Source organism: Haliotis cracherodii, unplaced genomic scaffold, assembly GCF_022045235.1.
Source record: "Haliotis cracherodii isolate W230 unplaced genomic scaffold, xgHalCrac1.p SCAF_10, whole genome shotgun sequence".
In the NCBI taxonomy this organism is placed as follows: Eukaryota; Metazoa; Mollusca; class Gastropoda; order Lepetellida; family Haliotidae; genus Haliotis; species Haliotis cracherodii.
The window spans coordinates 17,281,536-17,294,744 of NW_027266265.1; the positions used below are offsets into that span (position 1 = coordinate 17,281,536).

A 13,209-nucleotide genomic window follows, 5' to 3' on the forward strand; every position below is an offset into this window, starting at 1 on the left:
ATTCTTTATTTCCAAAAGTTTTATTTAACATTGTGAATTCTTTATTTCCAAAAGTTTTATTTGACATTGTGAATTCTTTATTTCCAAAAGTTTTATTTGACATTGACCCATACTTCATTTCCAAAAGTTATATTTTACATTGTGAGTGAGTGAGTGAGTATGGTTTTACACTGCTTTTAGCAATATTCCAGCAATATCACGGCGGGGGGACACCAGAAATGGACTTCACACATTATACACATATCGGGAATCGAACTCGGGTATTCGGCGTGACGAGCGAACGCTTTAACCACTAGGCTACCCGACTGCCCCTTATCCGAAAAAGGCTCATTTATACAACGTGTGCAGATAGTGTAAAACATTAACAACAGTGCCATAGAGATCCAGTACATATAGTGTGTATTATATATACAACAGTTTTCTTCGGACCTATTGTGTATATACAGCATCACATAGAAAACGGTGCTTTATCCCGTGCTATAAAGTAATTTAATTCGGTTAAGTGACTGAGTGTGTCTAATGTGTATAGTCTAAATAATGAAAATCTACAGTTAAATTGATTTACCTTGTATTATTGTGCGCATCCCTCGCGGTGTCGTACATCACGCAGATATATCGGTCCTTAATCCCGTGCCATAAAATACATCAATTCGTTTAACTGACCTAGCCTGTATATATTGTGAATAGTCTATGGAATCAACGGTTTAAGTGGCATTCCGTTCACTGTTGCACATATAATGCATCTCTTTCTGCTATCGTACAGCATCACCTAGACATATACTTATTTTCATCCTTTGGTATAAAATACTTTGAGTTAATTAACATAGGGGCTCGTCGCCTTCAATACCCCATGGAGCGCCGCAGTTGTATACACAGTGCAGGCCTGCTGTACATCGTCTCTGTGATTTCGGCAGATACACACAGATGCAATCAACTACTCAGTAATTAACAGTCATCAGCACTAATTACTTGGCGGTGATCACCCTTTGATTAGCGTAACGAAGGCATTGAGATCAAAACAACATTGAGGGCGATACATACAAAGGTACTTACACGATGAAAAGTATTGATAGTTCTTTGTGTCTCTCATAATTGTCGATCGATTGTTTGTGTGCTATATTACTGATAGTCCTCCAGACAACAACAAACAAACAAATGCATAGTTTCCACATCAACCCCCTATGTGAGGATATCACAACACAATTAGGCAGTGGGAATATTCTAGTTTCGGCTCTGGTACTTCGACCTTCGAACTTGAGGGAGTTAGTGAGGGGGTTGGTTTAACGCCGTTTTGAACAGTATTACAATTATATCACGGCGTGTCAAATTGATGGGGTTTTTTGAGGGTTGTTTTTTTTTGTTAAACGCCGCACTCAGCAACTTTATGATGGCGGTCTGTAAATAATCGACTGCGGACCAGACAATCCAGTGACTTGCATCATGAGCATCGATCCAAGCAATTGGGATCGATGACATGCATCAACCAAGTTAGCGATCCTGACCTCCCGATCCCGTTAGTCGTCTCCCACGACAAGCATAGTCGCCTTTTAGGGCAAGCGTGGGTTGCTGAAGACCTATTCTACCCCGAATCTTCACGGGTCCAACTTGAAGTGATGCAGGTCTTAGACCTTTACCACTTCGGTGAAACCCACGAGCACAGGTATGGTGCTGACAAACCTAGACACATTATCGGGGCGAACCGGGAGTCGAACTCTGCATAGCGAATTGCGGCGCCTAAGACAAGTGGGCCACCCGTGCCTCCCTCGTGCTTGACCTGAAATATATATGCCGTACAAACAAATCTGGCGCCATGTGTGTGTTTAACAGCAACAATGTAAATTCACTCTTATTATCTTTATTGTATTCGCCATACTCCTGCAACGTAGATCTAGATAACGGGAAGCTAAAATACAAAATAAAATCAATGTGCCAGTCCAAAAGTTAAAACTCGACATCCATAAAAGCTCGTGTTTTGTTCTCTACTTCTTTTACCTTTGAAGAAGTATGGCTAATTGTTTAACAATACATGTCATTAAAAGTATCTTGAATGATGTGAGTGTAATAAAACATATTTAAACTACAAATTGTCTTTTTTTCATTTCCCCAGTGTGACTTCTCATTTGAGTGAGTGAGTAGGGTTTAACACCGCTTTTTACACTATTCCAGTTATATCGCGGCGTGTCAGCTGGATGTTGGAGGAAAGCCCGAAGTGAGGCAGGTCTCAGACGTTTACCACTTGGGTGAAACCCACGAGCACGGGTATGGTGCTGACAAACCTAGAAACATAATCGGGGCGAACCGGGAATCGAACCCACAATCATAGGTTTCTGGCGTGCCCAAGGGACGCAACTCTGCACAGCGAATCGCGGCGCATTAGACGACTGGGCCACCCCTCACTTCTCAAACTAAATCAAAGAAATTAAGAGGAGCGGATTCTAATCCGAGATCTCTCAACCACATGGATTGTTGAGCACTCAACGAATTGTTTCATAGGCATTTCTTAGAATGGACACTCAACCATAAAGATTGTTTATTGAAACAGCACTCAACGAATTGTTTCAAAGGCATTTCTTAGAATGGTCACTCAACCATAAAGATTGTTTATTGAAACAGAATCCCAGCGCGAAACAGAACGCGAAGTAACATTTGTGTATGAAATATCCTGCTACCCAAGAATGTATAAGTTTGAAAGTAATCGGGTTTTTTTTATAAATAATCCTTATTTTATATCCATGGCTTTGTAATACTTGTAAACGTTTCTAAAACACACTGATGTGTTCGACATATATCTAAACGTGGACGTGATACTGTTCAAATGGCACCATTAACCTTAAGTTATACCGTGCTAATGCTTTATAAATGCAATTGCATGTTTATACTTTATCTGCACCAAAATCCATTTCTATACATTATACTCCGGTTAGAGTAATTGGTTATCACAAGAAAGATAAATCATTCGACCAGATCAATCAGTATTTTTGACAGAGGAGCTGTAGATTACACCCAGCGTACCGGTTTATCAACCTAGATGATGGTCAGTTAATTTCATACCTTTCGTGGGATAAAAAAATAAATAAATAAAGCGAAAGGTAACGATAATTATAAATCGAACAAATTATCAAAAAATCGTCATTGTCAGCATAAGAATACGAATGCTCTGTAAAAATGGTTAAGATAAATACAATATAAATAAAGAAGATATATAGATATATATTCAATTATTTAGTTTATTCTTTTTTCATATTTACATTATCTAAAGAGTGTAAGCAACATTAACAGAACATGTTTTACCCTAGGTATCTTTGCTAGTAATGTTTGTTTAGATAAAACATTTCTCAAAGGCTCAATGAATCCACACGCAAATAAAAATGTAGTCATTCCTATCGTTTGTTAGTTATAACAATTCTGAACACAATACATAACACAAATTGTCTATCTGAAACGATGCTTTGTTTTCAATCTAGATCAATGAGTCAGACAAGCAGTAGTCGTTTCTCTTTTTAATTCCCTTGTCAAACAACAACAAACCATTTGTCCCAAATCACAAAACAAACTTCATAATTTACATTCAATACGCAAGGTAAACCAATTATGTCGCTAAACCTATCCCTAGTTTTGATTGCTAAATACACACCCAAACAAGACCGTTGAAACATGTACGTCTGGCCAGTAACAAAACAGTCAAATGGATTAATGCCGCGAATGTATATGCTGATTCATTGAACATTGCCAGTGTCGGTTTATTATTTCACCTTTCAAAGCGTCGTGCCCTAATTTTCCATAAATGGAAAATGACGCCATCTTGTTTTTCAAGCTTACAGGTGTCATTGCTTACAGTCACTTTCATTTAACGTTAATTTCAAATTAATACACGAACTAAAATCAATCTTTTCATTCACATACCTAAAGGTTTGTAGCACTATCGGTTCTAATATGTTCGATAATTTTAGAGTTCTAATTCGACAGAGTAATCGCACAGGTATGTCACATCAAAGGTGCGCATGACATCAGACTGCCCACGCCCGCATTGGTTGAAGAGAAGTATTTACAAAAATGGGCTGTTACTGTTACCCCCCTCGTTCAACACGAAACGGGTGAACGCTTGTAAGGTCCCGAACCTTTGCAACATACGTATATATATCAGTGTTACCATCGTCATAAACACATTTTCTTTATACTAGTCTCGTGTGCTACATTGCATCTCAAAACGGACTGGTTTTTTCAAATCGCCGGTAGCACACGAAGAGGGAGGGGAATAGAACAGCCATCACATTCCCTCCGCTATGTTCGAACAGGAAGCAGGGGACAGATAACAGAAGAGTGAGTAATGGAGTGAGAAAGGTAGATAGATCCGAATCACCACACGAAGAAAGGACTGTGATTGGGAAGAGGTGAATGGAAATTCGGAAAGTTGTGGATTATTGTACGTTGGGATAACGCAAGACAAAGTGCGGAGCGGAGGGGATACCTCGACTCGTCTGGATTCTAATTTTCGATTCAAAGGAGAAAACCTCAGCCGTTTATACCAAGATTGTGAAATTACATGTGTGTTCGTCAGTGGATGCTGGCTTATCCATGCTAACTGCTGACCATGTATGAGGTTTTTTGTTTCTAGAGGTTGTGAATGTTATAGGTTTTTTAATTGGAAACACCGATCTCGTTTTCTGTGAGCGTCGCTCACCTTGACAAACATGGCGGCTTCCATGAACCGATGCGTCTGCAAAGCAGCGATTCTCCTACATTCCTTTCTGGTCTTTGTGAGCTCAATCCATGGATTACGTTCTCAGGATCACAATATCATATATATGCAAGATGTGGATTTCAATTCCGAAATAAGCCCTTATTTGACACATCACCGTCACGCCAGATCCAGACCATACCACGAACGAGTGAAGCGAGATGCGACACTTGCTTTCCAAAGGACTCTAGCCGAAAATATCACTTTTACTGAACCAATTTTCCAACTAAGCACACAGGTTAACGGTCCCCATACATTTGAGATTGTTTCGTCCACAGTTGATATGTTCACTGTGGGTAGTACATCTGGAAATGTGGCGTTGAAGCCTGGTAGAACATTTGATTATGAAGACGATACACAACGGAGCATTCAGCTCGTTATCAAAGCAACAAACCAAAATAACATCACAGGTAACGTATATTATCCATAGAATCTCTTTTGAAAAATGTGTATACTTAGATGTATTATATAATAAAATATCATGTACGTCATTCATGAAACATGGTAGAATGTCACAACTAAACACCTGTACACCGTTGACGGTGATTATTGCATGTTTAAGATTAAATGTAAAGTTGTTTTCAGCACCCCCAGGAATGTTTTCTTTCATGTCACGAACAATGACAAGTTACATGCATGGGATGTAATTTTTTTGCTTGAATAGGGATGTTGTTTTGCTTGAAAAATGGATTTTTTGGGGGAAACCAAACATCTTGATTACAACAAATCATGAAAAATGTTGTATAAGCTAAACAATTTCTCGCTCCACCTAATGGAATCTGTACAAGATATATTCAGAAACATACTCTTTAAAAAAATGTAACCTTAATGAGACACTAAATTGATTAAAGAATGTAGCTTTTTGATGATTCATGGTAGCATGGCCCCTCCCTCTTTTTTGCAATACCTGTTCAACAACTGCCAATTCATAATATTGATATGCTGGCATCATACTCCCTAGTAACACATAATGTTAATTTCACTGACTGACAAAGCCTTTCATTTGTAGTGAAATAAAATGTCAGTCTTTAGATTAGCGGTCACAATCAGGGAAAACACAGACATAAATCAATGTTTCATATAAGTTATCCTTATTGTTCTGCGTGTCCTGTAATAGGACTACATTTTCTACAGTGACTTCTAAGCAGTATAGTATTGCTTGTAGTGCTCTATTTATTTATGTTCAACTGCAGGTGCTTGGCAGTGGTAGCGAAGTACTCAGTGATGTGTAGAAGCAGCAGGTATTGGCTTAGGCAGGAATAGGTGGGGATCTTTGCAGGTGCCCCTTACAGTGAATTGGGCATAAGATTTGACCTGGGCAAGCTTTTAAGGGTTTGGATAAACAGGAAGGAGGTCAGATGCCAGAACTGGTGCAAGCCAAAGCCTTTTAAGTTCATTGTAGTCATTATCTGATCATGGCTGGACAGTCTCTGCTTAGGCTATAAAACTAAAGGTGGTGTTTCCTGTCGACCAAGTTTGTTACTACTGTAACAAAGTCCTGGTTACTACTGTAACAAAGTCCTGGCTATTGGTATTGAATGAGGCGAGGTGTACCCACGATCAATGTTTTGAATCATTCATTTCTTTCAATTCATTATACCAAAACATCCAGTAAATTAGTAGAATTGATTGGTGACAAGGAAGAAACAGGATTGGAAAAATAGGCTACGTTTTCAAATCCTTGTGTAGTCGCTGACATCATGACCAGTTTTTTCAACAGATTAGTGAGGGTGATCTGATAGAATATGTCCTCAAGATAGTTATTGAATTCACGATTTTCTCTGAAGGAATAGGTATTTTGTATCCATGATACATGGCTTATTACAATATCCAAAGAGGACAATGGAAAAAGAAATTAAAGAATGTCCAACATTAACCTGACTAAGACAACCTTTTTTTTAATTACTTATATCTCTGAACTGCAGGTGACAATAATAAGATTAATAATCGTTAGCACAGCACAAGAAGAAATAAGTCTACAAGATATATTTTAACTGTTTTGTTTAGGTCAGACCATCTATTTGTTTATGGAACCTGTCGATCAAGTTTTTCACAAATTGTGAAAAGAAACCACTTGAAAATATAAAATGTGCTTCACCTAGATGGTTTTTTTTATTTCAAGTAAGAGGGGCTGCTCTAAATTCAATTCATTGCCGTTATCAGTATGAAATCCTTCTAGCTTTTGGCCAATTCTCTACCAACAGCTTATCTGATTGTGTGTTTCGAGAATCCATATTTATTATGGCGGTAAACGTAAAAAAAACCTGTAAGGCCAAAAACCAAATATAGTTGTTTTCGTACATTTTAATATTTCTTGTTACCATTTCTTCTGGTATTCTGTCAAGTGACAATTGTTGAAGGTCCAGTAACCTTGTCAAGGGTATAATTGTCATGACTGACGGTAACTCGGTTAGTGCCCTGAAGCACTGTAGTGCTTTTGACAAAGTAAACAGCAAAAATGTTCCGATAGAAACAGTTTCATGCGCCTGAAGAAAGCCATGAACACTGAAAAATGTTTATATTTCAACCCATTTGCACATCTTGGTAACTTTCAAATTGAAATAATTGAAAGTCAGTGTTGTGAATACGGGCACTTCAAAACAAGATGGCTTGTGAAGTTTTGTCTTTGATAAGCTGATAAACATTCATTTCACTGACTTCTGTAGATAATGGAAATCTTTGTGGTGACTACCATCTCTATTATGGCTTCCTTCAATATTGAATTGCAATGGCATAGACTGTCCCTGTGAAAATTTGCTGTCTGTTGGCAAGAAGATTGTAACCCTTAAACAAATTCCCTTTTTCCCTCCATTCCTTTTTTTCTCCTGTATCTAACATTTCCAAAAGAATTTCCTGCAAACAAAGTAAAATAGTTTGGCATTGCCTTACTGGAAACAATAATGCAGACTGTATTCCTAAAGTCTTCTTTTTCTTTTGTAAAAGTGTCATTTTGAAAGTGTTGCTAATGAATTACACAGGGCCATAACTAGCCAGAAGGTTAGAAAAGATCTGTGTAAGAACATGATTGATGCATGTCAGAAGAAAAAAAGAAGCCAAACTCCATTTTTCCCCTCACTTTTCAAAATTGAAGGAAGTGATGCCGAATGCAATTTGAAGCTATCGCACGGTGTATCCTGTTCAGCCCCATGTTGAGTATCATGATGTACCCTGTGTGGCCTTCATTCTCCTTGAGTATGTTTCTTTGTCTAACAAGATTGTTGTCACTTTGTATTGTTTCTCAGCTAAAGCTTCCCACTGGGCAGCAGCAGACTTGAGATAAGCCCCCTAATGTGAAGAGACGAAGAATAATATTTCTGAGGTCACTGGTGTCACGTTAATCCCAAAGGCTTCATTTTCTCGTAATAAATTTGCTTCAGGACTTGAAGGAATTTGCACTAAGATCACTTTCTCATAGCCAGGTTTATATGATCAATCTCAGTAACAACATAAAAGAAAGCTGTTTTTGCCAGCTAGGACCTGATTAAATGAAACTAATGGCTTGTACATGTTGCAAACGATTACTCTGGTATAGCAGAGAGGAAGCATGTCTCTATGAAACTAATCATCAGTGTTAGAAAACTAGCTTTCGGGATCTGCTTTTGACAAATCACCTCCACATCACTCCGTATTGTCAAGTCTTGATAAGAAAGGCAGTGAAATCTTTGGATCGTGTATCGACGAAACCTGCAAGATAAATGCTGCAATTATGTGATTTACATTGATGAGGGATGAGCACCTGCACATAGTGTGTTTTATTGTTGTGTCATGAGAAGGGCAGGAGTATATAGATAAATTGTACTACATTTCTCATGTGAGGCAACATATGTCCTATTTACTTATCCTTATTTATGGTTATTAAAGTAGGCTGAAAACTGTTTGCAGGGGCAGTATCAAAATATTACACTGCTTCATAAATCAAACTTGTACGTGTGCTAAAGGAAATACTTTTGGTAGAGGTCGTGTTAGTCGCTCATTTGTTATGTACATTAATGATCTTGATCATCAACAAGACCTGTAGACTAACATCTAGTCTCTGTAATGGAACATATTTTAAAGAAAAAACAATTGTTAAATTATAGTTTGAAATATAATAAAAAGGAGCCCAGAGACTTTCTTCATTTTCAGATACTGCAGTAATTTAGACTTGCCAAACATTTTAGACTTGCATGGGCCATATTGGATATATTTGTTTCAGGGTCTGTATGACTGACTACGAGACTTGTACACATATTACCATGAAAACATCACAATCAAACCTATTGTGAAATAATGTTTAAATGAAATTGCTTGCTATCTAGGATTAGTTGATTAAAAAAGAATTAAAGAGACTATCATTCTACCGATATTTTTTCAAGCAAAATAAACTGATGCATGTAAGAAAGATGCATGTGTTGTATCAGACATGTTCGATGAGACTACATGTAAGCAGGTCATCATAACTAGCAGTTATGTTTTGACGTGAATATGACAGTATTGTTATCAAAGCCTAGTCATGTATGTATCAAAAGCAGACTGCTGTCACATGTCCCAGTGAATCAGCAGCGCCAGATGTTGGTGTTTATTGTGTGTGTTGTAATGACACACCTGACAAAGGAGAGTAGACTGGGAGCAGTGCAGTAGTGTTCTTCCTACTCCACTTAGTAGGTGTGAGTCAACATTCTAGTCAGATATTGATCTGTTTTAGGTCTTTGAACACACTGCTGGAGTTTGAGAGACAGGACATCAATATATTTCTAGTGAAGCATGTTGAGGCCTTCCTCCCTTCACACTGGGGTGTAGATTGCCTACTGTAGGGAGATAGAGGCGTGTAAATGTGCTAACGCATACACTCAGGGTGTGTGTGCTGTACTCCATTTGTATTAGAGGAAGGTGTGTCATTTCTAGGTGCATGTTGACTTCCAACTAATGTGAAGGCTTTAACATCAGATTGTCTGCATGGTTGCTATGTATTATGTAGACACAGAACAGACAATTGAAAACTGAGATCAGAAGTACTGGCATAGACTAACATTTAGTCTATGAAATCTTATATTACGCAATACCCTTCTTGACCATGCATTGACTCTAAAAATAAAAAAAATAGTTTTCCCAATGCTGATTTCATAGAGCTAGCTAGAGCTGGCTAGACTTGCTTTTGTATACATTTCTATACATTTTTTTTCATAAAATATATATATACCACAGTCATGGTGCATGACTAGTAGTAGTTCTGACAGTGTGCTTCAGATTACCGTGGAGTCCTGGTCTTGGATCTATCCGTAAGATGTTTGTATCCCCATATATTCCTGAGATAGCTCCCCATGTTTCAGCTTCACAGGTACTTGGTCACTTGACCATGTTGACCCACACATTCAGGGGTCTGTAATATATCCAGCGGGCTGTAAACACTTTCACGATGAGCAGCATTGGCAATTTGTTGTTGAACATGTTTGAGGATGTTCAAAGGATGTATGACACCGTCAGTGAGGTTATGAAGAATATTTCACATCTGCAGTAGCAACCTGCAACACTGTTCAGCATTCTTGGTGTAAAATATACATATGTTGTATTGTGACCAAAGGGGTGATTAAATATAAATCTGATCTTTTCAACAATGTTGAAGACATGCATATATATATGTATATGTATTCCTTGTTTTGCAAATCATGAGGACTTGAAGTTTCATCCTGCATTCACTACTTTGCCTTGTTTAACATGTATGAGATGAGTGAAGAACTGGTAGAATGTGACATCAGTGACATCAGTAATGGCTATTGATTATTCTAGAATGTTTGACCTATCAAACAATAATAGTTTGGCATAACCATCTGCACAATGATAATTCTTCAGAATAAGTATACATTAATGTTTTCAATGGCCAGTCATTGAAGCAGCAGGTGTCTGTAATTATATGTGAATACACTGAAGGTCCTCTTTGTGTTTGCATAATGTCTCAGGAAATGCAATAAAACCTGTTTTTAGCATGTAATGCATCCATGGCCGTCAGTACAGTACACTAGGTCCTTGTTGCTAATGTTGGTTGTGAATGTTTCATGTGATGCAGTCAGACAGTGTCTGGAGCCTGGTATTGTTGCCTAACTGTCAATAATTGATTCAGTGTCATTAACAAGGTCAGTAAACCAGAGGAATCCTTGGACGTCTTAGTTGTGTTCAGTGTACTTTGTATCATGTTTGATGTTAAACATTTTTGTATTTGTTTGGTATTAATCAGTATTTAAATTGATCCATTTTTATTTTGTCTTGGCCAATTTTTAGATTTGCTGATTTAGGGAATGTGCAGGTATATCAAGATTTCTGGCAAGAGCCTGATTTTTTCTTTCTATTTCATGTAGTTTGTATGCAATTATTGTAATATTCAGGTAGAACACAGTTTAGCATGAACACCACCAGAGCATTTGTCCGTGGAACTCATGGTTGTTTTTGCTTATTACTTTCATGGACATTTGAGGACAATAATTGGCATAGGTTGTGAGCATGGTTACAGCAGCCAGATTAGGGATTGGGTGGGTTCCTATTCCATGAGTGTCTGACTGTGTGTAATCATACTGTGAATTGTTGCTCATGCTATCAACCACTGGTTTATTGTTGGAGACTTGACTACCTTCAGGCTGCTGTGATATGACTGTAATAATAAATTACTTACTTTGACATTGACAGATTTGAGGAACCTCGCATTGACCAAGAGCATGTTCCATATTAATCATATTATTTGTAAACTAGGATTCTAATGTTCGTATCAGTTCCTATTTGACATTGTCCATGTTACTAGTGTTTAAGATGTAGTCCCACGTGCAGCATACAAAGCAGAATGACAAGGGCACCAGTCCATCATGTCTGATCAATCCTCTTCTGTTAGTGCTGTCTCCTCCTCGGCCACTGAAGTTGAATCTCGGACCGATGCTCAGCTTGGTCGGAACCTGTCTGCTGCAGACCACATTTCATGATTACTCTAATTCCTGCGCCTAGATGCTGTATTGATCGTAGAATTCCTGGCCTCAGTTTGTCAATGTGCCTGACAGGGGAGACTGTTTGATCAATCACAATTGCTGCTGCTACTACTTCTTCTAGACAAATGACCTTGCAGTGGAACAGATGCACAACCGTTTATCAGTGTTTATTATGCCCAGCATTTTCAGTCATGCTCATTCTTATTGGGATTAGTGACAGTTCAAACTCCAGTTTTTGGTGTAAACATTTTATTTTGATGAAGAGATTGTTGGTGGGAATGCATGTTTGGTGGAGTTAAGTTGGTGATGTGTTATGAATGAGTTAGAACAACAGAATATTCCTTGTTTTTGGTGCTTGGCAATATTGATCAATTTGTGTTTCCATTGCTTAATTACTTGTCATTACTTTAGCTCTGATGGTGGAAGGCAAAGTTGTTTGGATGTATTGTTAATGGATAGAGATAATGAACCCCCTTGATGCCAGAGGGATATATATGTCCCTCCCCTTCAACCCTCACTTTGAACACATGTTGAAGTCCAAAACAAATTCAACATACTTCCCTCACCCAAATACAGTTCATTGTTTTGAATTCTGTGGGAAATTCCCTGTTCTGTGATATCATCCACTGTCATTATAGGCAAAGTAAAATTACTGAAAATGACCTCTGAAAATTAGGTACATCCTGCCATTTTTTACACATTACTAAATCACCATTCACAGCGTTATTTACAGTATGTTTTGAAATCTAAATTTCTGATATTTACTCGGAGAAATGAATTTCCAAAATAGCATACTAGTGATCACAGGTATCTGTCTTTTATGAAATCACCAATGATCGTTCTAAAATGTTTCTGATAACCCTAGAATCGTTTAGAATGTTTTGGAAAATAAGCAGCCACGAACGGCCGAAGTGAACTTTCCGCCATATTGGAACAAAATCACGATTCACTTAGGCCCAACTGATTACCAGGCTCAGGTGGTTGTGTTAATCTGTAATGTTGTAGTAGATAAGAGACAAAGTTTGATAATCCGTGAGACCAAGTACTATTTTTGAACATTCACGTAAGAGGCCCCCACAAAGAATGTTGAACATGTTAAGTGGCTAGCTGTCTCCAGGGCGCTGCAGGAATGTGACATGACCTTCGTTATCTCCCCTAGAACAACCTGGCCCCCTTGGCCAGTGACTGGTTAGCTGTAGGACTCAAACGACAAGAAGTGCATTATCATTTCCATAAAAAGCATTGGTGAATTAACATGGTGTAAATCTTGTTTCATGTTGTGTAATGTGTTTTGTCATTAATGGGAGACAGGTACTTCATGACTTTGTCCATTTCACATATAATAACTTGCTTTTTAATTATTTCTTTACTATAGTACCATTCGAGACCATGATCAGTTGGTAGGCAACTTCATTTGTTGATTTCCTATTTTCATCAATAATTCATCCTGAAACTAAAGTGTAGTGGTCTATGTGTAATGTGGTACAATTTGTTTTGCAAGTGAATCGGGATATGATCTGTATC

General features: G+C 38.0%; 1 protein-coding gene across 2 annotated transcripts in view; it reads left to right on the forward strand.

The window, feature by feature from the left end:
* Positions 1 to 4,167: 4,167 nt before the first annotated feature.
* The window catches only part of LOC139454147 (neural-cadherin-like), a 54,802-nt gene continuing 45,760 nt past the window's right edge, over positions 4,168 to 13,209 (forward strand). Inside the window, exon 1 of one of the 2 annotated variants that reach the window (XM_071235675.1) lies at positions 4,168 to 5,148. In XM_071235675.1, the coding sequence (XP_071091776.1) occupies positions 4,692 to 5,148 (457 nt within the window). In that variant the 5' untranslated portion in view covers positions 4,168 to 4,691. The remainder of the gene's footprint in view (positions 5,149 to 13,209) is intronic. The other variant, XM_071235674.1, reaches the window with a different exon arrangement.